The sequence below is a fragment of the Mytilus edulis genome, chromosome 8 (assembly GCF_963676685.1).
Source record: "Mytilus edulis chromosome 8, xbMytEdul2.2, whole genome shotgun sequence".
Lineage (NCBI taxonomy): Eukaryota > Metazoa > Mollusca > Bivalvia > Mytilida > Mytilidae > Mytilus > Mytilus edulis.
The window spans coordinates 39,936,873-39,959,809 of NC_092351.1; the positions used below are offsets into that span (position 1 = coordinate 39,936,873).

The following is a 22,937-nucleotide window of genomic DNA, read 5'->3' on the forward strand; positions in this document are numbered from 1 at the left end:
TCTATATTGAATAGTTATCATCAGTTTATTAGAGATGAAAAGGGCAAATTAAGCAAAATATTTTGGTTTGATATTAAATGTTAAATATTTGCCAACCTACAGGACCTACATTGACCTAGCTGTTATCCTACTTCAGTAGGAAATATACATTTGATCCTTTATAATTCTAACCTTAAAATAATTGAGTGCATTAAGAACACTCTGGTATCCCAGATTATTGTACACACATATAGCTGATAACATCTCTATCACATGCTTTCTTGGTAATGTGTTCCCAATGTTCAGGGCTGCAATACAAAATAGTTTGAAATTTATTTAGTTGAGGTAATTCTAATCATTTATTAATAGCATTGCACAATTGGCAATTTTTTTAACATGTTTTTACAGAAAGAATTTTACTTTAATATCTGATTCTTACATGTTCTATATTTTTCATGAAACTTACTGCACAACTGTTCAAGACAAGAAGCTGCATACTTTGCAGTGCAAAGCATACCCTAATGGAATTTAAAATTATCAGAAAATAAAAAGTATGTTTCAGACAGATCTAAAAATGGATGCCAATAATGAAGTCTGTCAACAATATCATGATTATCATGATGTTTTAGTAGAAGTTAGAAACAGCAAAAGTATTAAATGAATGTTATCTTACAGCAAATAGGTGTATACCTTATTCAATTTTAATTTCATCATGTTTTTACATGTTATAGCTCAGACCCAAATTAGAAATGTATTTACCTAAAGATAATTTTGGTGTGTACATATCATGTCTAACCATGAAGTCAAGTCCTGTGTTGGTATTTAATATAGCCCTGACACAAGCCAGACAATCTAGCTGATGAATGGCATCAGAGAAACTTGTGAATCCTTTAGCCGTCATTTGAATCAGTGAGTCCAACAAACTCTCTAATCCATCTAGTTCTAGGAATTCATGTAGCCAGGCGTCGCTACAGGTCTCTAGACATGTCCTCAAGGCATAGAACATCTGAACTGACGGTGAACTGTGAGAGAGGGAGATACATTTTTCTGGGGAAGCTTTCTTCATCTGCACTTCTAATTCTGTCAATGAGGCATCTTTCATGTCGGTTGCATGGACTTGAACTGCCATTTTGTTTATTTTTCTCCTCTAAAAATAAATTAAGACTAGTATAATTTCCCAATCTGCTGTCAATAAATACAAATGTACATTATGGCCATGGAATTAATGAATGATCATTTGATAATGGGATTCCTATGGTCAAACTTTCTTTTTTGTTTTTATTTTGTTTCAAACCTTAATCAGTTTGTCATTTTCTTTCAGCCATAGTTCATGCATGTGTTGTATCGTCTTTCTGTTTTAAAAATCTTTATTGCATCTTTAACATACACAGCCATCACAAAAACATTCTTAAAACCCTATTTCAAAAATGTATGCAGTTCATGGTGAAAGAAAGTCTAAAAACAACTTAGTGTGCAATAAGCATGATAAGTTCCGTTTAGTTAAACATTCTTTGAGCAGTACACTCTATTTTGTCAACCAAAAAAGAAAAAAGAAGGTCCATCATTCATGTGCTTATTTTATTAATTTTCTACCTTATAGCAGATAACATTTATTTTCATTTTTCAAATTTATACTTGAGATCCAGTTTTTTTTATATCTAATTTCAGTGTGTAATATTATCAGTCTTCACGCCGAGTGGCAGCCCTGGCAGCCCAGGCTGGTAAAATTGCTCTCGGGCCTGTAAAAATCAGATCTTCAGGCCAACAGAATCTAACTAAAAATTTTCAAAACTTGAGCTGTGGGCCTGTAGATTTAGCAGTTCAGCGTGAAGACTGTAAATATATATATAATTATTCTTCCAGATCCTATTTATGGAATTAAGCTAAAGGAAGAGATTTTTGCTGATCGCATCAATTTGAAAAAAAATAATGGGAAAAAAATGAGGATTAGTCAGATGACCAGAAACAAGCCTACATTGTATCTGCTTTTGGCTTAAACCTGCTAACATAAAAGTACAGAACAACTACATCATGTACATCGTTTCAAAACAAAAACAATTCAGAACTGTTGTTAAGGCATGTTTATAATGTACATGGTGTATTATCATTGATTATGATTATAATCCCGGGCTTAAAAACATGAAATCCCGAAATCCTGGGCTTAAAAACACGAAATCCTGAGGTCCTGAAATTCGAAAAAAGGTCCTATCCCCCCTCATTGTTGGTTTTATGCTGTTTAATCTTTTCTGAAAAACACCTCAATTGCTAATTATTTTGCATGAAAGTTTGAATTAATGAAAGGGACTCAAATTTTTCCGTTTTATTTTTCTAATTGTCTCATTGTCAAACAACAACTTGGGACAGGGTAAGGGCTTCTTTGCTTCTTGTGAAGTTTTTGAAGAAAAAAACATCAATAACTACCGTTGTATACTGTTGAGTTAAAACAACAAACATATTAACTATATACTTGATAAAAGTGATTAATTAATTGAAAAGAAAACTTATCAAAAAATCAGTCATAGAATGTTCGGAAAACTTTAGATAATTAACTGACGTATTCAAACGATGCTTTTTAAAATCGTATGTCATGCATGATTCAACCCCAAAAATAGATCATGAATTTATCCTTTTTTAAGAATTATTTATATATATTATATCTAATATTATTGGATGCCGAATTGACTTTAAATAGGTGCCGATTTGACTAGATGCCAATTTAAGCAGGTGCCTATTTGACTTTTTCTATGGGTGGCGATTTGAACAGGTGCTGATTTGAATTGTACCCAATACTATGTGTAAATGTACAGCAAAATGTTCAAAGTAAAATTTTAAACCGTTGTTATCTAATTTGATCTGATTGATTACGACAGGTATTCAAAATAAATTGTTTTATGACTACTATTGACAGATGATTATCAGAACTAATTACTAAAGTAATAAAAATGAAGGATGACAATTAAACATACATAATTCATACGGTCGTGTACAAAATGTATATGATCAGAAAAAAATAATAAAGATGAGAGTTGTCAAATATTGAAACCAAAATATTTTAATCAAGACAGAGTATATCCAACCTTCTGCAACTAAATTTTGTCAGTTCAAAATATTTGTGACCTTGGTTTCTATACTTCACATCTTTTTCATTCTTCATTGTAATACTTTTGGTTGGCAGCTTTCAACATGTGTATTTGTCATATAACCTTACCTTTTTGTATGATTGTTGCAGAACTTGCACGTCTGCACACCTTTGTAAGACAATTTAAAGGCGGCGAGACGATCTAACAATCGTATCAGTGATGACTCATTTTGTCAGCAAACCTATGTTGACATTTTTATTTTTTTGAAATACGCGGTAATTAACCCACTGACGGTAGTTGCAAAATAAACTTGTTTGAAAATGAAAAGTAGAATTATAACTTAAAGATCTGTTTGATACATTATTGTGGGATGCACGTTACTCTTTATTTCTCATTTAGCCTACTTTCTTTTATTTTGTATTTAATTATATATAATTTCATCAAACGTTGAGGTATTTTGCGACATAAACAAATACACGTGGTTTTTGTGTTACATTCACATTATCAGCTGATTATCATAAACAGATATAAAAGAGAGAGGATGTAACTGTTCCTTATTAACTTTTGAAATGATTCCTCTCTTGCTTTTCCAATGCATATGAAAAAAATTATATACCATCCCCTTTCCACCAAAAATTTATAGCCAAAAATTAGGCATTCCAGATTATTAGTGAGGCAAAAAACGAAATTCAAAACAGCCCAATAGATCTTTGGACCAAACTTGCACCAGCAAAGAAAGAGACATGTACAGTAGATAAAATAGTAGACTATTTAAATTTTAGAGTTCAAGAATTTCACTTAGCCCTGAACTTGCACAAGAATCCATACCTGCCAACTTTTCAAAATGCCCATGGGGGTTTTGCATGCAAGATGGATCTTATAGTCCTAAAAAACTTTTAAGGGGGCCTTCAAATGTATATTAATGTTGTTTTTTTTTTTTGCTTCTTCATACTTTTTAAAGACTGTAGCCATTAAAAATTGTTTTGTTTAATCATGTTATAATTGAAGACAAAATTGCTCTTTTATATTTCACTTACCGGTAGTAGCTTCCCCCGCAAAATAGTGACAGTTAGCAGGTATGAGAGTCTCAATCATGCGCTTAATCAAAGAAATCTTTCGCATAAAATGTAAATGAATGTGACATTACTCAGAGAACCTATAGTACCAAGATTAAAAAAGCTCGCACAACTTTAATAGGCCAGTAGTATCTAAATAATAAGATCAGGATCACTGGAACTCTTCTCCACACCTTGGACAGTGGTGTGCATACTGTATACAAACAGCACAAATAAATTAATAAGAAATAACTGCAAAGTTAAGTTGGGAAAGGGACCCGGATAATAATCATCAGAATGGTATTATGCAAAAAAAACCAACTAATAATATAACAAAAATTGCAAGGTAGGAATGTTAGACTATAAAAACAAATCTATGTTTTCTTCTTTTTATTTAAAGAGGATGATGATGGAGAAACTGAAAAAAACAAAAATATGAATACCCCATAAAGTTGAAGCCTACTTAATTATGCGTTATTGAAAAAAAAAAACTTCTTGCTGGGAAAAAGAAAAGTTACATTTTTACAAACAATCATGACAATAAAAAGAAAAATATCATGAATTTAGATTGTTTAATAACTGAGAGAAAAAAAAACACGAGGAAACAAAAACACAAAGGGAATAAGAACAGTCCATGCAGATATTGCTGAGGACTAATATGATTTAAAAAGTGTAAAAATCAATATATTTATTATTTTTTTATAGATTTTTTAATGCAACATGATCATGATGATGCTAATGGTGCTGTTTTTAATGTCTGCTGTATCTAAAAATACTGATGTAGATGAAGAAAAATCTTAATAAGTATGTTGACTTGCTGTGGTAAGGTACTACATGTACTGAAATTTGAATATAGGTCTTTCAATCCATATATATATATATATTTACCCGATTGATATACATGTAATTGAGTATGTTCAGTTAGCAATGGTTAGGAGTGTCAGGAGCAAAACATCAATTTTAAATCATTAATATACATATAAAGGGTAAGTCTGAACAAAATATGATGTGACATAAATACATCAATGAGTCAGCAACTGAACTTCACAACAAAACAAAACAAAACAAAACAAAAGTAATCAAATGATTTAGAGGTCAACACACAGCCCATGATAACAATTGACAAATAGTAGATGTGTGAAAATAATTTCCATACCAGGATGTGAATTGCGCATACGATACAGTTACAGGGAAGGTAATGACGTTGCTAACGTAAAATGTTATTTTTGCGACGTCAAACTATGACATATCGGGAAAAGATGCATTTTTCGACTGATTTTTATCATTTAAACTGATTTAATTTGAAAACGAGTGCATGGACCCCTATTTTTTAAAACAGCAATTTGTTTCGTTTTGCAAGGAGATTGTGTTACCCAAATTTTATAAAACTGTAAATAGCACAATTTTTTTAATTTTGATAAACATACAGCAAAAAATGACGTTTTTTCCTCTATTCATGAACATTTGATAAATATAGAGTTATTTCGGAAATAAAAATTGCATAATTTTAATTTTAATGATACTTATAAAATACAGAAATTACCGATTATTTAACAAAAAACAATTCGTGTTTATCTTTTAAAACAAAAAAGTTGTGTCTTTCTTTCGAAAAAGAAAATACGGACACAAATCTGAATTTTGAGCAAATATACAAAATTTTGACCTCATTTTACTCAAAAAGTAGCACAGGAAGGTATATTTTTTATTACATATTTGATTTAATCAGGTAAAAAATATCCTATATGCAAATTTTCGTCATCTTGTAAATACAGGTTCAAAACTGTATCGTATGCCCTTAAGTTGAACATTCAGTGGTGATCAGCCAGATAATTATAAGACGAAACTGAGTAACTGATTGTGAAAAATATTAATAAATTGTGTTTACTTTTTGGGTTTGTTGAAAAGTTATAATGAGTCAGTTTATTTTGAAATGAATCATAGTAGCTGATCGTAAAAATACTTCATAACTCTTATCCACAAAAGGAGTACAGTGAAAGCAAAGAAGATGTGCTAGTGTAATAAACAACTAGTCAACAACCCAACAACTCATGAATATTTAGAGGTTCATGTAGTTGGAGATGAATGTATATATCTATATTTTGTTTTATTTGTTTCTTAAAAGAACTATTAATTATTTTTAGATGCATAATAGCATGAATAGTGAAATTTAATTCTTTTCATTTTAGAATATATTTATTCATTATATTTATTTTCCAAAAATATCATGGCTGCCTACAGAAGTCATTGTGTGTGTTAAAATGAAGAAAAAAGAACAAAAGTGAGTTTCTGAAGCTACCATGGTAAAAACACCCAGATGTAGGATGATACATATACTACACAAAACAAATGATCAGGTAAGTGGAATTGTGTATTCATTTACATTAAAAAAAAACAGCCTAATTTTACACCCGAAAAAAATAATTTATGTGGTGCCTGAATATGGGAACATTCAAGTTTGTTTGTTTCTCTGTATATTTATGAAGATTTGAAGTACTTATATTTGTGTCAAAAATGTTTGGAAATTTTGTGATAAAAATACAAGAGTTATTTCCCTTCAATAGAAGATGATAATAGCTTAAACATTGTTTTATGAATAAAACCCTCAGTTATTATAATAATTTTGATAGTTTATATGTTTTGTGATTAAAAGGAGCAAGACTTCTTTTCTTATATAAAGTAATATATATATATATATATGAAAGATTGAATAATTTTGACAATTAAAAAAAACAGCATAACAAATGCAAAAATTCAGAATTGTTTGAATTTTTGTGGAGAAAAGTACAAGACTTATCTCCCTTAAAATAAAGAATTAGACAAAGATGTTGGTTATTAATGTTGTATAAATAGTTGCAGAAACAGAATCCTGTGAAAAATATTTTTTTTATTTCAATTTTTTTTCATTTTTATCTCAAAATGTACAGTTTTATAGTTAAGCGCAATATTTGTTACAAGTTTTGAAATCAGACCATTTAAGTACATTGAAGATTGAAACTGAAAAAAAAATATTGCCTGGATTGTTCAATTATGAAACATCCTAATACAATCTAGGTGGAACCAGGTTTTGATATTGTACTGAATATATTTTTTTTTAATTTAATAGTGTTCAGTAATGAATTCTCCTCATCTCCTAGATAATGGGTTTTGTTATTGTATAAAACGTAATTTTTCTTATTTCTAATTAGCTTTTTTTTTAAATTTATTTGAAACTTCCTTGATTTGAATTCCCCATATAAATTGGATCACTAGATTGGGCTTATACATTTGTATTAGAAGTTTATGATTATCATAGCATGTATTATTTGAGTCTCCTATTGTGTAGGAATGAAAACGATATTGGGTGGAAGTACGTAAGACAGATATTTTATAAAATGCTAGATAATAATCAATACTCCAAAAGGAACAGTACTATATTTCTGTTTTTAGTGCAATAATATTGATTTTGTGCTCTTAGACCAGACAAGTTACATAAGAAAATGGAATCCATTATTAAAATTTCTATATCATGTTTGAGCAAACAATTTTACAAGTTAAGGAAACAAATAAGGGTATTTCCTGAATATGCAAGCTGGGTTCATGCATAACAAAAGTCAGTAGTCCAACATATCTTCTTTGTAGCCCAGAATAAGCATTGTAAATTAAAAGACTGGCAGCACTCTTGACTTCAACAGAGAAAAGTTTTGGACACAATGATGATTTCTGGATGTTATATAGCTGACTGCGGCATAGACTTTGCTCATTGTAGAAGACCATACAGTGACATACAGCTGCTAATTTCTGTGTCCTTTGGTCCCTATGTGGAGAGTTGTCTAATTGGCAATCAAACCACATCTTTTTTGAATTATATTTGTTTTTCGTTAAAAAAAAATTATAACTAGTCTTAGTTTTCTGAATTGATTTGTTTCTTATTTTTCGTGCCGGGGCTCTTTATACTTGACTATTCATTATGTGTATTTCTCATTATTAAAGGTTATATGGTTGCCTTTTACAATTGCTTCTATCTTCTATATTTAAACTTTGGTGGATAGTTGTCTCGTTGGCAATCATACTACAATTCCTTATTTTTATTCTAACTGTAACAAACTTGTTTTATTGACTGTCTGACATATTATTTCTGTGTTTTCCACTGTTAGCGTGTCCATTAAAATTAAGTTGCTTCTTTAAATAGAGTAACACTTTTACTTATGGTGTTGGCTGAAGCCTGATAATAATTTATATTATTTTGTTCATTTAATTGTTTTTAATAATTATTTTCATCATGTATGACCCAACACTAATGTCTGGCCATAATTGATATAAATGATGAATTTAATTATTTACGCTAAAATTGTTGACTTAGACAATTTATCCCACCCAAGAGTATATCTATAATCAATAAAATAAAAAGGGAATAATTCCATAGAACATTGCAGAATTAGTCTCTTTATGACGATTTTACTCTTAAACAGTCAAGTTAGAAATCAATAGTTGTATATGAATCACAGAGTACAATTATAATATAACGTTAGAACATTGATTTTTTTCTGCATTGGATCTCTTAGTATGATTCCATCTATGGGAGGGAAGTGTCTTATAGTAATTGATCAGAATAGGTTTTGTGTCTGGGCTAGGTTTAATGTAGGATAGGTCAACCATCTACCATATTAATGAAGAATTGTAAGTACCTCTAATTGGTCTTGCTTCTTGATTTTACTTTTGTTTTGTTTTTTATAGCATGGATGTTGTTAATCATATAAAAATTTCAGTTTGATATTGACTGGTAAATATTGACCATTGTTGATACAGAATGAACCTTATGGTTAACACCAGATGGCTTTTTCCTGGTTGAAGTATTTTGTTGAGCTGCTGTTCCTTAGAATTATGCACTAAAAAAATCTCCAGGATTCATAATTTAAATTTTCTGGCATCTTTTCTTTCTGATAATCTTGACATTTGATTGATTATAAGTTCAGTGCTCCTCATCCTTTAAGGAAACTGTGCTATACATACAAGTCCTTTGCTGGCAAAGCCTCAAGGAATTAAAGAATTTGTCATCTTTCTATTTGTCTGTCTGTCTGCCATGGACCAGTCTGTCGATCCAACTTTTACAATTTCTTTCAAAGTTATAACTTTATATGTTTATGGAGTTACAGTAAATATCTGTTTAAGTCCCCCCTTTTTTTGAGGAATTGTATCTTTGAAACTGAAAAAAAATACATTTTTAACTGTTCCTACATCATGTACATGGATAGTAAGGTTGACTTGATTTATTTATTATCATGTAGGTCATATTACAGATCATGCTGAATTTTGGTCTTGTTTATCATTTCAATACAAAACAGCCCATCAACCTTAAAATATAACTAACAGTAGACCAAGAAAAATCCAATTGCACAAGTCTGTTATCTATTTTTATCTATATTTATGTTTATATTGCTTATATGCGCACCAGCAGTCTTCGGAGGTCAACTGGATAGATAATAAGATGCAGGCGGCTAGACTAAAATACACATGAAACCATGATACAGATAACGAGTCCATGCCTTGTAAATTGTTTATTTTAGACTTTTCATAATTTTAGTGTGTTATTGATTAGATATGATAATTTGACAGCCAATGCCCCTTTAAAAGGTTAAAAATGAGTTAACAAACTTTTCATATTTAGAAAAAAATGTTTTTATTTAATTTATCACTATTTGACTTATCATTTAAATAATACATTGGAAAATGTAATTTTTCACCCTATCTGTTGTTATATGATTAAAGCTTTTTGTTTTAGAGATTAGCCTCAATTCATTTATTTCATCATATTTCATTATGTTTAAAACTCGTTATTATATCAGGTGTTTTCTACCTGTTATAGGACACACCTTGTTGATCAAAGAATTACACAGAAGTGGTAATTTTATTAGATAAGACTATATTACTAGAAAATTGACCGAACACATCCAAATCTCCATTACTAAACATTATATCATTTTAATCATCAATATTTAAATAACCGTGAGGATTTTTATAAAGTTCCCACAATTCTCCACCGTGGCTATGAATGAAACTCTAAAATACGGTTAAATTATTAATTATAAGCAGCTTAAATTCTATCTGTATTATACAATTTTTGTATATAGTAGTTTTCACTATAAAAGAATTTATATAGATTTACTGGATCACCTTCTGTTTGGTGTAACTGACTATTTGACATAGTCCAATCATCCAAATGTATATGTAATTTTATATTGAAAAGTCTAACTTTTGACATAAATTCAATTTCAATAGGGAATCAATTTAAATAAACTAGAAAACCTCAATTGTAGGTTTTGTTGTCATGCCATTTTATAATTTATTGAGGTGATATTGACTTTGTATTTGTATATTGAGTTGTTTTTGTTATGTAATGTCTTATCTAATGCGTTTTTAAGTTTTGTGATATTGAATAGATAAGATGGGAAATTGATACCTTTTTAAAATTGGTAACCAATTACGTTAGAGGAAATTCGGTTCTTTGATATTGTGATAAAAGTACATTTGCATTTTGGTGCAATTTCGGTCATGGTGACCGAGTTTGACTTGAGTGCACACAGATTGACATTTGTTCACTAAAGAGGGCATATATCAAAGGAAAAGATGTACATTTAAATACTTGTATATGAAAAGTTCATACAATTTTTGCATGCATATATAGGACTAAACATTATTCATGATGAATAGAATATTTTTTTAGTCTTTTTGTGTGGTACTGGTATTGCTCATGATCAGGATAAGACAAAAAATAGATAAATGATAAGGGTTGAAAGCTTAATTTATATTAAAGGTAAAGAGAAAAAACTGGATTAAGATTAAAATTATTGATGGTTTGACCCTTTTAGTTTCTTCAGAAATGATAATTGTCAGCTTCCAGCTTCCGTTATTATGCCTTATTTTAATTCTGACAGATAATTTTACTTCCTGCAATGTATGGATATAATAAATCTGAATATGAAATTTAATTTACAAGTCTAAAAAGGTGTGAGTCAAAATAAAATACTGTTCATAACAGATTTCATATGAATATAGGGCAAATCGCACATTTCATATTATTGATCAATTGTATGTCTCTCCTAAAGTCTGGCTAAAAGATATAAAGTTCAAATTTATAGCATACATAATCATACCTTATATGAAATTGAGGAGATGTGGTATGATTGCCTATGAGACAACTACTAGTAGCTACCAGATTTAAAATAATTTGGTAGTTAGCAGTTATATGGTAGCAGAGCTTTTTCATTTGTCCTTAGATCCTAATGATAGTGTGTATTAAAGTAAATAGGGTTTTCCAATTGTTCATACTTTTAAAGTCTTCAACTTCTTTGAAACAATTAAGTCTGTGAAATTTAGTGAAACTGTCAAAGCTAAAGTAAGGGAGGGGAGAGGGGTTTGGGCATTTCAAAACATAAACTGTTGCCATTTATCAAAAAATTAAACATTTTGATATGGAGCTGGAATTAATGATTTATCAATGATGCTCATAAAACTTTGCTCAGTGCTCGGAGCACAAAAATCATGCTTGAAACATGAAATCCAGCAATTTGATTGGTTGATTTTGGGATATGAGTACAAAAAAATGACTCGAAAGTTTTATGACTTCAGTTTTATTATAGGTATACTCAAGAAGTTAGTAACTCTGAATATAAGAGGAATTTCATATACCAACAGAAAAAGGTGGTCTTAATTATTACTGCCAATTTTTGACCTCTAACTATAGCAAAAAGGTGAAATGTTAATGTCACTACCAAAATTATGATCTAATTTTTATGCCCCACCTACAATAGTAGAGAGGCATTATGTTTTCTGGTCTATGCGTCCGTTCGTTCGTTCGTCCTTCTGTCCTTCCATCCGTTTGTCCCGCTTCAGGTTAGAGTTTTTGGTCAAGGTAGTTTTTGATGAAGTTGAAGTCCAATCAACCTGAAACTCAGTACACATGTGCCCTATGATATGATCTTTCTAATTTTAATGCCAAATTAGTGTTTTGACCCCAATTACACGGTTCACTGAACATAGAAAATGATAGTGCAAATTTCAGATTAAAGTTTTTGGTCAATGTAGTTTTTGATGAAGTTGAAGTCCAATCAACTTGAAACTTAGTATACATGTTCCCTGTGATATGATCTTTCTAATTTATATGCCAAATTAGAGTTTTTACCCTAATTTCACATTCCACTAAACACAGAAAATGATAGTGCGAGTGGGGCATCCGTGTACAATGGTGTACTATGGACACATTCTTGTTTTATAATATTTTCATAACATGCTACTTGCTTGAGATAGAAAATTATCACTAGAAACTAAGAGCACACATACTGTTATCTATGTAAACATCAGTGACATCATGGGCCAAATAGTCTTTAAAAAAAAGGATGTTTCTTGGCCACATCTCTTCTCGTGGCTGTTTGGGCCCTGCACTTAGTATGCATCTGAGAAACACCCTTTAGTTTCTATCACTAGAAACTAAGAGCACACATGCTGTTATCAATGTAAACATAAATGACATCATGGGCCAAATAGCCTCCAAAAAAAGGATGTTTCTTGGCCACATCTCTTCTTGTGGCTGTTTATGCCCTGCCCTGAGTATCGTATCGTATCTGAGAAACACCCTTTAGTTTGAAACACCATCAATAATCTATAAGTCTCCTCAATCATCTTAAAGCTGACAGGACTTGAAGTTGATGTAAAACTAGGATTATAACTTTATAATCTTTTCTACAAAGTACCATAAAACTATCGTCATAACCTTGGTTAATTGTCCTGATTTCACAATGTAGTTGTGAAAAATATAATTTATTTTGCAGTTTTGATTTGTTAGGTATTAAATTGAATAATTTAAACAAATAAGGAACATATAATTGATTTCCATGTTATCATGATCATATTTGTGTTTATTGTCAGGCTTAGATAGGTCTGTATTTGAAGATCAACAATGACAGCATATCAAGTACACCTTGTAAGAAATAATTTAATTCTTCAGGTGTGGAACTGTCATAATTTGTAACACTTAATAAATTATAATACACAATTGAATTCGTTTCAGATATGAAATTCAAGTGTTTACAAGTGGCACTCATTGGTATTTTAACATTATATCAATTCTGAAGTTGTTCAATATCATGTCAAGGTCACACTTCATCATTCAGGGGGACATTATTATATCTTTTGATCTTTTATCAAACACTGAAGTAATGTCTTAACATAATTCTTTTTCTGTCAGTTGAAAGCAAAGAATTACTGTATGAATTGTATTTCATTCTTTTCTTTCTTTTGAAAGATTTGGATTTGAAATTTTCGGAAGTTAGAATTTGAATGTAATTGTTTATGAAATAACTCTTCCTTTCATGAATATACTTTACTCAATTTATGAGTGTACCACCATGCTTGAATATACCTCCATAACTGATAAGCAAATTTTTTATTTGTCATTTATAAATATGAAATACTGGTATACAGTTTCATTATCACATTATATTAAATAATCTATTCTAACTGCATTATTGATGACCTTGCATTTTAAGTTTTTAGAACCCTGTAAAGATAATATAGTATTCAGCATGTAAGATTTTATTTTTTCTGTTCCCATTGATAAATGAATTTTATTTTTGATGTTTTGATGTTTTATGAAAGTATATTGAAGTATATCTGTCAAAATTATGGTTTATTATACATGTATATGAATTAAAGGGAAAATGTGTTAATTCCTAAGTAAGAAAGCAACCCAACAGCAATATGTAAAACAAATTTAGACATGTTGAGGTCAGTAAAGGTATTCAGTGATGGTCATTCAAATACCATTTTTAAACATCTAGCTGAATTTAGACAAATTAATGATGAATAGAGTTTTTGAAGACTGCAGCTCTGACGTAAGCCCCAAATTAAGACATTTTTTTTACAGGAAATGTTTGAACATTTTGACAGGTATCAATTTTTGGATAAAAAAATTAATGCTTATACAATATTTGTTTTGCAGTGAATAATATTATTACAAATTGCATAAATCCATCATAAAAATTTGCAAAGGAATTGATATAAATCTATAATATTTCACCAAAACACATACATTCCAAATAGTTTAAACACTTTTTTGTATATTGTTGAATATTCATGGACTTTTTATTCAGTCATTCAGAAGATTTATCATATTAACTAACAAGACCACATTTCAAACTAAAAGGATGAAAATGACATTTCCTGAATTTTTATCGAGTTCTATAAAAGATCGAGTTTCACATCTTTGGAAGATATGACTCATGAACATGTGGTGCAATATTCTAAGTTATATGGTTCACTACTGACCCCCTATGGATTCATAGAGGGTTAGTAAAATTCATAGGGGGTGAGGCCGGAGGCCGAATCCCCTATGGATTTTATTCACCCTCTATGGTTCATAGGGGGTCAGTAGTTATCAGTATAAGGAATTTATCGCACGCTTAAGTTTTCTGCTGCGTTTTGTTGAAAAATAAACAATGGAACACAACAATATTAATAGATGACGTCACCATTAACACATCATGACCCCCTATGAAATTTACTAACTCCCTTTGGTCTCATAGGGGTCACCACGTGACGGCGTTAAAACAATCACAACGATATAATTTACCTGCGGTGCGATAAGGGCTTATAGTCTCTATATAACAACAGCAGCAACACAGGAGGGTGCAATTTAGAAAATAAAAACTAAATACATGTAATAACCATCTCTCCAATACAAAATCATACTCCCTTCAAAATGAATAACAACAATAATGAGCTGTTTCTGGCAGATTTAGTAATTTTAAGCCTGCATTTTGACATGTGTCTAGTGTACATCAATACATGTACCAGCTTTTCTCCCAGTTATAAATTATTAGAACTTTTTTAGTAGAAAACATTCTAAGAAAAAAAGGGGGAGGGGTAAAATATTATTTTAACATGCTTAGTGCATGTAGTGTCTCTATAATAGAATAATTAGTCTGTCATAGTTACAGTTATAAGTAAATCATATTAAAAAGTTACATAACCCCCACTATAAATGCAAAATCATAACCTATCATAACCAGGGTCATGATCTGAAATACAACATCAATTATTTGAAACTGCATATAATCATTCTATATTATGCATTGTCTTGAATCTGATAAATAGAATCTGTGCTGCATCATCTATAGATTTTATACTTAGTTTCTTCTGTCTACCTTTAATAACTTAAGACTTATTGTTATATGTGAGGTGCACCAGGTGTTTTATAAGATAAGGACATAGTTATTGATTGATTATACTGGTATCATATGGTTAATTACAATTATAACTTACATTGAAAATCTTAATAACATGGGATGTGTGCAAGACACACTTTTTTTCTTAACAACTAAAGTGGGCCTCTTGATGACAATTGATTGATAGACTTCAGGATGAGCTGGACATCAAAACTGATATTGTAAGTTTAAAGAAACATTTTTTTTTAATCGATTCAGACTTTAAAAAAATATTAGTCGCTATATTGAAATAGTTTTTTTAACCTGAATATTCTTTGTCGCCATTGATCGATCATTGATCTGCAAAAAACTAATCAGTCTCAATTTAAATTCTGATTACTTGATGATTACCCCCGTTAAATAATATGTTTAAGGTTACAACTAAACATGACAAATGATCACAATTTCATCAATAAATCAACAACTTTAAGATGTATAGTTTGATCAAATCAAAAGGTATTCAAAAACCAAATGTGCATAAAAATGTATTTTTTCAGAATTTTCTGTAATGACCATGGTTACAGTGAGATGATATGTATCCTCATGTAAACAGAAATAATAAGACTACACAATCTGCTTAAATGGTATATGTTTTGTGATACAGTGTTCTACTTCTGTTTATTGTCGTTGTTTTTTTTTTATAAAGACGGGCGGGGTTTAAGAAGTTCGCTTATTTAAGACCAGTCCATCTATAGACAGTAGTTTTGGGATAAACTCATCAATGATGTCCAGTTGTTCGTCCCATATCATACACTCAGTTCTTTTGTATATGGATTTGATGACACTGATAGGTGATTAGAATTCAATAATAATTATAACGGCAATCATCCTTATCACACACATCTTCAAATAGATGCTCTTAAGCAAGTTAAAACATAAGCTTCGCCCGATCAGTTGAAATAACATTACTAATATAAGGGTAAGGATGATAGGTCCTTCATTTCTGTATTCTAAATTTTTCTGTATTCTTGATATTTTAGTACCTCATTTTTCTTTCTTTATTTTTCTGTCCATTATTCTCTTTTAGTCTATTCTGTAAACCCCCATATATCCACACCCTCATACATCCTAATGTCTACATGAGAATTCATAGCGAAAATCTTCAAGTTACGAAGACAAATTGAAAATATAAGTGGCGTCTGATAGAAATTAACTTTATGCAAGTGCACATGTACATGTAGATGAATAAGACTTTTATCAATTTTAGTGCTTTCTAATATGAAATTAAAGATGAATTCTGGCCTGTTTTGTAGGGTTCTTTTTACACCTCAATTTTCAACGGTTGAAGAATTTGCATATGGTCAATTTTTATCCTTTACAGTTAATATGAAGATCATTTGTTTTGAACATTTAAAATATGAATATACCCTTTGCACTTCACAGTGAATATTCTAATTGTCAAAGATCTAGTATTGAGTAGGAGTAAGCTGTCACTATGTCTAGGAATGATGCATTATATTTTGTTAAACATGTAATTTTATTCTGTATCATTTATTTGTCTGACAGACTTAATGTCTAGTACAAAGCTGTAGTGTGTTAAGTCTTGTCTGTAGAATTAGTGTAGGTCTTGGACTTAGAGTTTCATCTTGAGATAATAATTTTGTGACAAATCCTTCATGCTTGGTGTTTAGTCGTGCAACAGAATAGGTCTTAGATGAATCTAGGATACCTTAAGTTACCTGCAGAGTAAACAGGATTTGAAGCTGAGATACCAGGATACCTTGAATTGGAGTACTTTATCCTTAGACAGAGTTATTAAAGATATGGGATAATCTAGTCTTAGATCATACCACATCTTCCTAGATCTATTAGATGCATGATTTTTTTTTTAGTTGTTAATGGCTTTAAACTAGCTGTCAGTAACTGTGTGTACTCTCAGATCTGTACTTAGTGTCTTTTTGTTGTTGGGATGTACAAGTACTGGGCCACGTCCACTTGTATTTGTAGTATATTGTATTTTTATCCATCTGATGAATTAAGCCCTTTTGAACTGATTTTTATAGTTCATTCTAATGTTGTTCTGTTAGAACACTGTCCCATGTTAGGAAGGATGGTTGGGATCCTGCTCGCTAACATGTTTAACCACGCCACATTCTGTTTTTATGTCCTAAGTCAGGAGCCTGTAATTCAGTGGTTGTGGTTTGTATATGTGTTACATATTTGTTTTTCGTTCATTTTTATACGACCATTCAAAAATTTTTGGTCGTATATTGGTATGACGTTGTCGTCGTCGTCGTCCGAATACTTTTAGTTTTCGCACTCTAACTTAAGTAAAAGTGAATAGAAATCTATGAAATTTTAACACAAGGCTTAGGACCACAAAAGGAAGGGTGGGATTGATTTTGGGAGTTTTGGTCCTTACATTTTAGGAATTGGGGGCCAAAAAGGGCCCAAATAAGCATTTTCTTGGTTTTCGCACTATAACTTTAGTTTAAGTAAATAGAAATCTATGAAATTTTTACACAAGGTTTATGACCACAAAAGGAAGGCTGGGATTGATTTTGGGAGTTTTAGTTCAAACAGTTTAGGAATTAGGGGCCAAAAAAGGGCCCAAATAAGCATTATTCTTGGTTTTCGCACAATAACTTTAGTATAAGTTTATAGAAATCAATGAAATTTTGACACAAGGTGTATGACCACAAAAGGAAGGTTGGGATTGTTTTTGGGAGTTGAGGTCTGAACAGTTTAGGAATTAGGGGCCAAAAAGGGGCCCAAGTAAGCATTATTCTTGGTTTTCGCACCATAACTTTAGTATAAGTGAATAGAAATCTATGAAATTTAAACACAAGGTTCATGACCACTAAAGGAAAGTTGGGTTTGATTTTGGGAGTTTTGGTCCAAACAGTTTAGGAATAAGGGGCCCAAAGGGTCCAAAATTGAACTTTGTTTGATTTTTTTTCCATCAAAAATTGAATAATTGGGGTTCTTTGATATGCCGAATCTAACTGTGTATGTAGATTCTTAACTTTTAGTCCCGTTTTCAAATTGGTCTACATTAAATACCAAAGGGTCCAAAATTAAACTTAGTTTGATTTTAACAAAAATTGAATCCTTGGGGTGCTTTGATATGCTGAATCTAAAAATGTACTTAGATTTTTGATTATTGGCCCAGTTTTCAAGTTGGTCCAAATAGGGGTCCAAAATTAAACTTTGTTTGATTTCATCAAAAATTGAATAATTTGGGTTCTTTGATATGCCAAATCTAACTGTGTATGTAGATTCTTAATTTTTAGTCCCGTTTTCAAATTGGTCTACATTAAGGTCCAAAGGGTCCAAAATTAAACTAAGTTTGATTTTAACAAAAATTGAATTCTTGGGCTTTTTTGATATGCTGAATCTAAATTTAAACATGTACTTACATTTTTGATTATGGGCCCAGTTTTCAAGTCGGTTCAAATCAGGATCCAAAATTATTATAGTAAGTATTGTGCAATAGCAAGAAATTTTCAATTGCACAGTATTCAGCAATAGCAAGAAATCTTCAATTGCACAGTATTGTGCAATAGCAAGAAATTTTCAATTGCTCAGTATTGCACAATAGCAAGAAATCTTCAATTGCACAGTATTGTGCAATAGCAAATATTTTCAATTGCACAGTATTGCGCAATAGCAAGAAATATCTTATTTCACAATATTGTGCAATAGCAAGAAATTTTCAATTGATTGGAGTTATCTTTCTTTGTCCAGAATAGTAGTTGAATCAACTTAAATCATTGTTTTATACAATATACAATGTATATTCACTTTTACTACCAACTAATAAATTAAAACAATCTTTACCATTCAGTGATAACAAGCACCTTTTGTTACATTTTAATATTTTATGATATATTTAAATGAGTAGTTATTGTTGCAAACTTCATTAGAAATTTGAATTGAGATCAGTTTTGGAAAAAGGGAAAGGGGGATGTGAAAAAAAAAATGGGGGGGGGGGGTAAATTTTTCTCATTTCAGATTTCATCAATAAAAAGAAAAGGAGTAGGTTCAGTAAGACCCCTTTTTGGCCCCAAAATATTGCAGTTTTAGAAAATTGTGAAAATGTAATCTTTAAGCTATATTTTGGAAAGTAAAATGGTTCTGCTACATAAGTATGCGCTGTATTAGACAATACAATGCACAAATATCTCGTTCTAGCATCATTAAATCATGCTAAATTACTGAAATCTTCAAAATTTTGGCATTTTGGTTAATTTTTAGACGGTTTCTGTCTAAAATGAAAGTGGCCGCATTCGTGTTTATTCATAATATTGAAATGTAAGTTGTATTTGATGAAAATACAAAACATATATGAAGGTTGAGGATGAACACCTCTGCGGCCACTTTCATTTTTGACAAAAACCATCTGAAAAGTGACGTTTTTTGGCATATTTGATAGATTTTTCATATTTAAGCTTGAATCAGAGCGTTTTAATGACTAAATCAGTTAAAATCTTTCACATACACTAATTGAATCAATTGAAATAGATACTGAAGTGTTTAAAAAGTGTCCAAAAACTTTCGTTAGATGAACTTGAAATTTGAGGCCAAAATCGGCCCTTACCGGATCTACTCCTTTCTTCAAACATTTTTTTGAAAGGATTAATATTCAACAGCATAGTGAATTGCTCAAAGGCAAAAAAATATTTTAAGTTCATTAGAGTAAGACCACATTCATTCTGTGTCCGAAACCTATGCTGTGTCAACTATTTAATCACAATCCAAATTTAGAGCTGAATCCAGCTTGAATGTTGTGTCCATACTTGCCCCAACCATTGAGGGTTCAACCTCTGCGGTCGTATAAAGCTGCGCCCTGCGGAGCATCTGGTTTGTACATAAATTAAGAGGTTAGTTTTCTCGTTTGGATTGTTTTACATAATCATTTGGGGCCATTAATAGCTGACTATGCAGTATGGGCTTTGCTCATTGTTGAAGGTGGTATGGTAACCTATAGTTTTTAATTTCTGTGTCATTTTGGTCTCTTGTGGAGAGATGTCTCATTGGCAATCATACCACATCTTCTTTTTATAATCTAAACAGAACAATTTATTACAAGGAAAAAACTGACAATGACTGAAGTTAGATCTAAGGTGGTTTTTTTAACCTGTATGTGTTGATGCTAGTCTTGAGATAAAGTTCAATCTGAGAGTCTGCAAGTAGATTCTGAGTGAGTTTGAACAGTTTTTATTATTGAAAAATAATAATAATTATATTGTACAATTTTACATAAGAGTCAAATATTCTGAGGTATTAGGATAAAATATATGTGGTAAGAAAAAGTCTTGTTGTCTTGAATATAATTTAAAGGTAGTTAATTTATCTATCTTATACCATCAAAGAAAGGTCTCTGGAGTTTAATCTTGATTGAGGTAGAAGTTTGCACTGATTGTGTATGTTGCCTGGATGCTGAATTTAGATGTGCATGCACTGATCAAAGGAAAATTTTTTAAAATTTAATTTGCCTTAAAATACAAATTGAGATGAAGTTTCATATCTTCTTTTTCTGACTGTCATTCTTTCTTGGAAATTCTGCACCTTTTTTGCTGACAGTTGAACATTACAATTTAAGGATTTCATGTGTTATTGTTAAAAAAAATTTTTGTTGTTGTTACATAATGCATCAGTGTATGGAAACAGATTGCCAGGGAAATAATGTAATACATTATGTAGTCATACAATTTATAGTTTTCACGGTAAATGTTCAAAAGAAAAAGAGTGACTCACAATCAACTTAATATTTTTTTCATATTGATTTTTAGATTTTTTTTAATGACACAGTCATAGTTTCCCATTGTCACATCAACATCCATTTAAGACACCTGAATTACAATCTCACAATCGGTAGAAATAATCATAAATGATGCAGCTTAATTTTTCCTAGAAATATTATTGATTTTTTGGCCTTGTTTGTATGTTGTAAGCTTTGGTAATCTAGTTAGAATATCTGATGAAGTTGTGAACTGTGTTTCATTGACATTTCACATTTTTTGCAATGAGACTCCATGTGAATTGATGGTTGTAGAATTATTGACTGGAATTGTATTGGCTATTGATTTCGCTATTCCATGACGTCTGGGATTCCAAAATGGCAGAAAGTCATTTTAATCTGATCAGGTGATGTAATGTTATGTTTTTTTGTTGTGTTATGCAAAATTTTGAGATTTATTATCGCACAATCATAATGTTTTGAATTAAACATGCCATTTATATATACAATAATTTGTTGCATTGCTCCTATACATTAGGTTTTGTCATGTATGTGTAGGGAATTTGTGTCATTAATTAATGCACAAGATCATTGATGTTTTGACATTGCTTATGTCTTATATGCTGTGCTGAGTATATATAACCTGTGTCTTAGGTGCATGTGATTTCTTCTGTATGTCACTATGCTTCTTCATGTTTCTCTTTTTAACTGCATGTTTATTTAAATTGGTGTGCAGTCCACCTGATTTTTATGGCTCTACTCCTTAAATATATCTCAAGGTTTCATCATTTAACATAGAACTTAATGTGCCCTGTGGTTTATTTATTTCTGTATTTGATTATGATGTTGACAGGTAAAATTTGACAGACTTATGTTGTATTGACTTGTTACACCACTGTCTCAGGTTAGGGGAGGTTTTGTTCCTTAAAACAAGTTAAAATCATTGGCATATGTGAATGTCAAAAATCAGGAGCCTCTAGCTGTTTGGTTGTTATTTTTTCTGTTTCTCATTTTTTTTCGTTTAGTGTTTTTGCATTATGAGTTTGTTTTGTTGTCCCAGGTTAGGGGGAGGATTTGGATCCAAGTTCATCCAACACACTAGTTAAACCCTGCCACACTAGATGTGCATGTCCCAAGTCAGGAGCCTGTAATTCAGTGGTTGTAGTTTGTTGCTGTGTAACATATTTGTTTTTGTTCATTATTTTGTACATAAATAAGTCCTATAGTTTTTACTCTAATTGTTTTACATTTGTCATTTATGGCCTTTTATGGATGACCAGAGGATATAGGATTTGCTCATAGTTGAAGGCCGTACAGGGATCTTTAGTTCTTGACTTATATGTCATTTGGTCTCTGGTGGAAGGTTGTCTCATTGGCAATTATACCACATCTTCTTATTTTTAAAACTAAAAACTTGATGTACCCTGTTTTATAGTTGCTCCTCCTATATTTGACTTTGATTTTGTCATGTATATTTTGTCACTATTTGTCAAACTTCTTAGCCCCTTTTACTCTTTAATTTGTTGATATTATCCTGCATCTGTGTGCTTCAATGTTCAGATCTAGCATTGTCAACTTCTAGCAAATAATTCTCCTCAACCTCTTGAAATTTTAGTGAGGTCAGTTTGTGATCCATGTTGAGGGTCACACTGAGTTTGAGATGAATAAAGACCCAAATTTAATGTCAGTTCTTATGTGCATTAATGCAAGTTAAAAAATTTCTATAAATGAATTAGGATAGACAAACCTAGTTTTGTGACACATTAAACTGAGGAACGGAAATTTTACTTTGAATCAACCAAAAGTAAAATGTATTTAGATATGAAACTATGTGACCCTTTTTATATACATTTTCTGATTACATAAGTGATACTTGGCAGCAATGTTTGTGTATATCTGATAT

The 22,937-nt window shown here is 30.8% G+C and overlaps 2 protein-coding genes across 6 annotated transcripts in view; one reads left to right on the forward strand and one right to left on the reverse strand.

Annotated features, from left to right (window-relative positions):
- Nucleotides 1-3,329, reverse strand: part of LOC139485543 (inverted formin-2-like) — a 46,863-nt gene extending 43,534 nt beyond the window's left edge. The window contains exons 1-3 of one of the 2 annotated variants that reach the window (XM_071270091.1): nucleotides 3,188-3,329; nucleotides 739-1,126; nucleotides 172-287 (exon numbers count right to left, since the gene is read on the reverse strand). In XM_071270091.1, coding sequence (XP_071126192.1) covers nucleotides 172-287; nucleotides 739-1,108 — 486 coding nt within the window. In that variant the 5' untranslated portion in view covers nucleotides 1,109-1,126; nucleotides 3,188-3,329. The remainder of the gene's footprint in view (nucleotides 1-171; nucleotides 288-738; nucleotides 1,127-3,187) is intronic. The other variant, XM_071270092.1, reaches the window with a different exon arrangement.
- A 2,974-nt stretch (nucleotides 3,330-6,303) lies between these two features.
- LOC139485544 (tripartite motif-containing protein 2-like) overlaps nucleotides 6,304-22,937 on the forward strand; it is a 44,167-nt gene continuing 27,533 nt past the window's right edge. The window contains exon 1 of one of the 4 annotated variants that reach the window (XM_071270094.1): nucleotides 6,304-6,468. In XM_071270094.1, the coding sequence (XP_071126195.1) occupies nucleotides 6,412-6,468 (57 nt within the window). In that variant the 5' untranslated portion in view covers nucleotides 6,304-6,411. Of the gene's footprint in view, nucleotides 6,469-8,617; nucleotides 8,771-15,285; nucleotides 15,534-21,164; nucleotides 21,442-22,937 lie in introns of those variants that run through there. The other 3 variants (XM_071270096.1, XM_071270098.1, XM_071270097.1) reach the window with 3 other exon arrangements.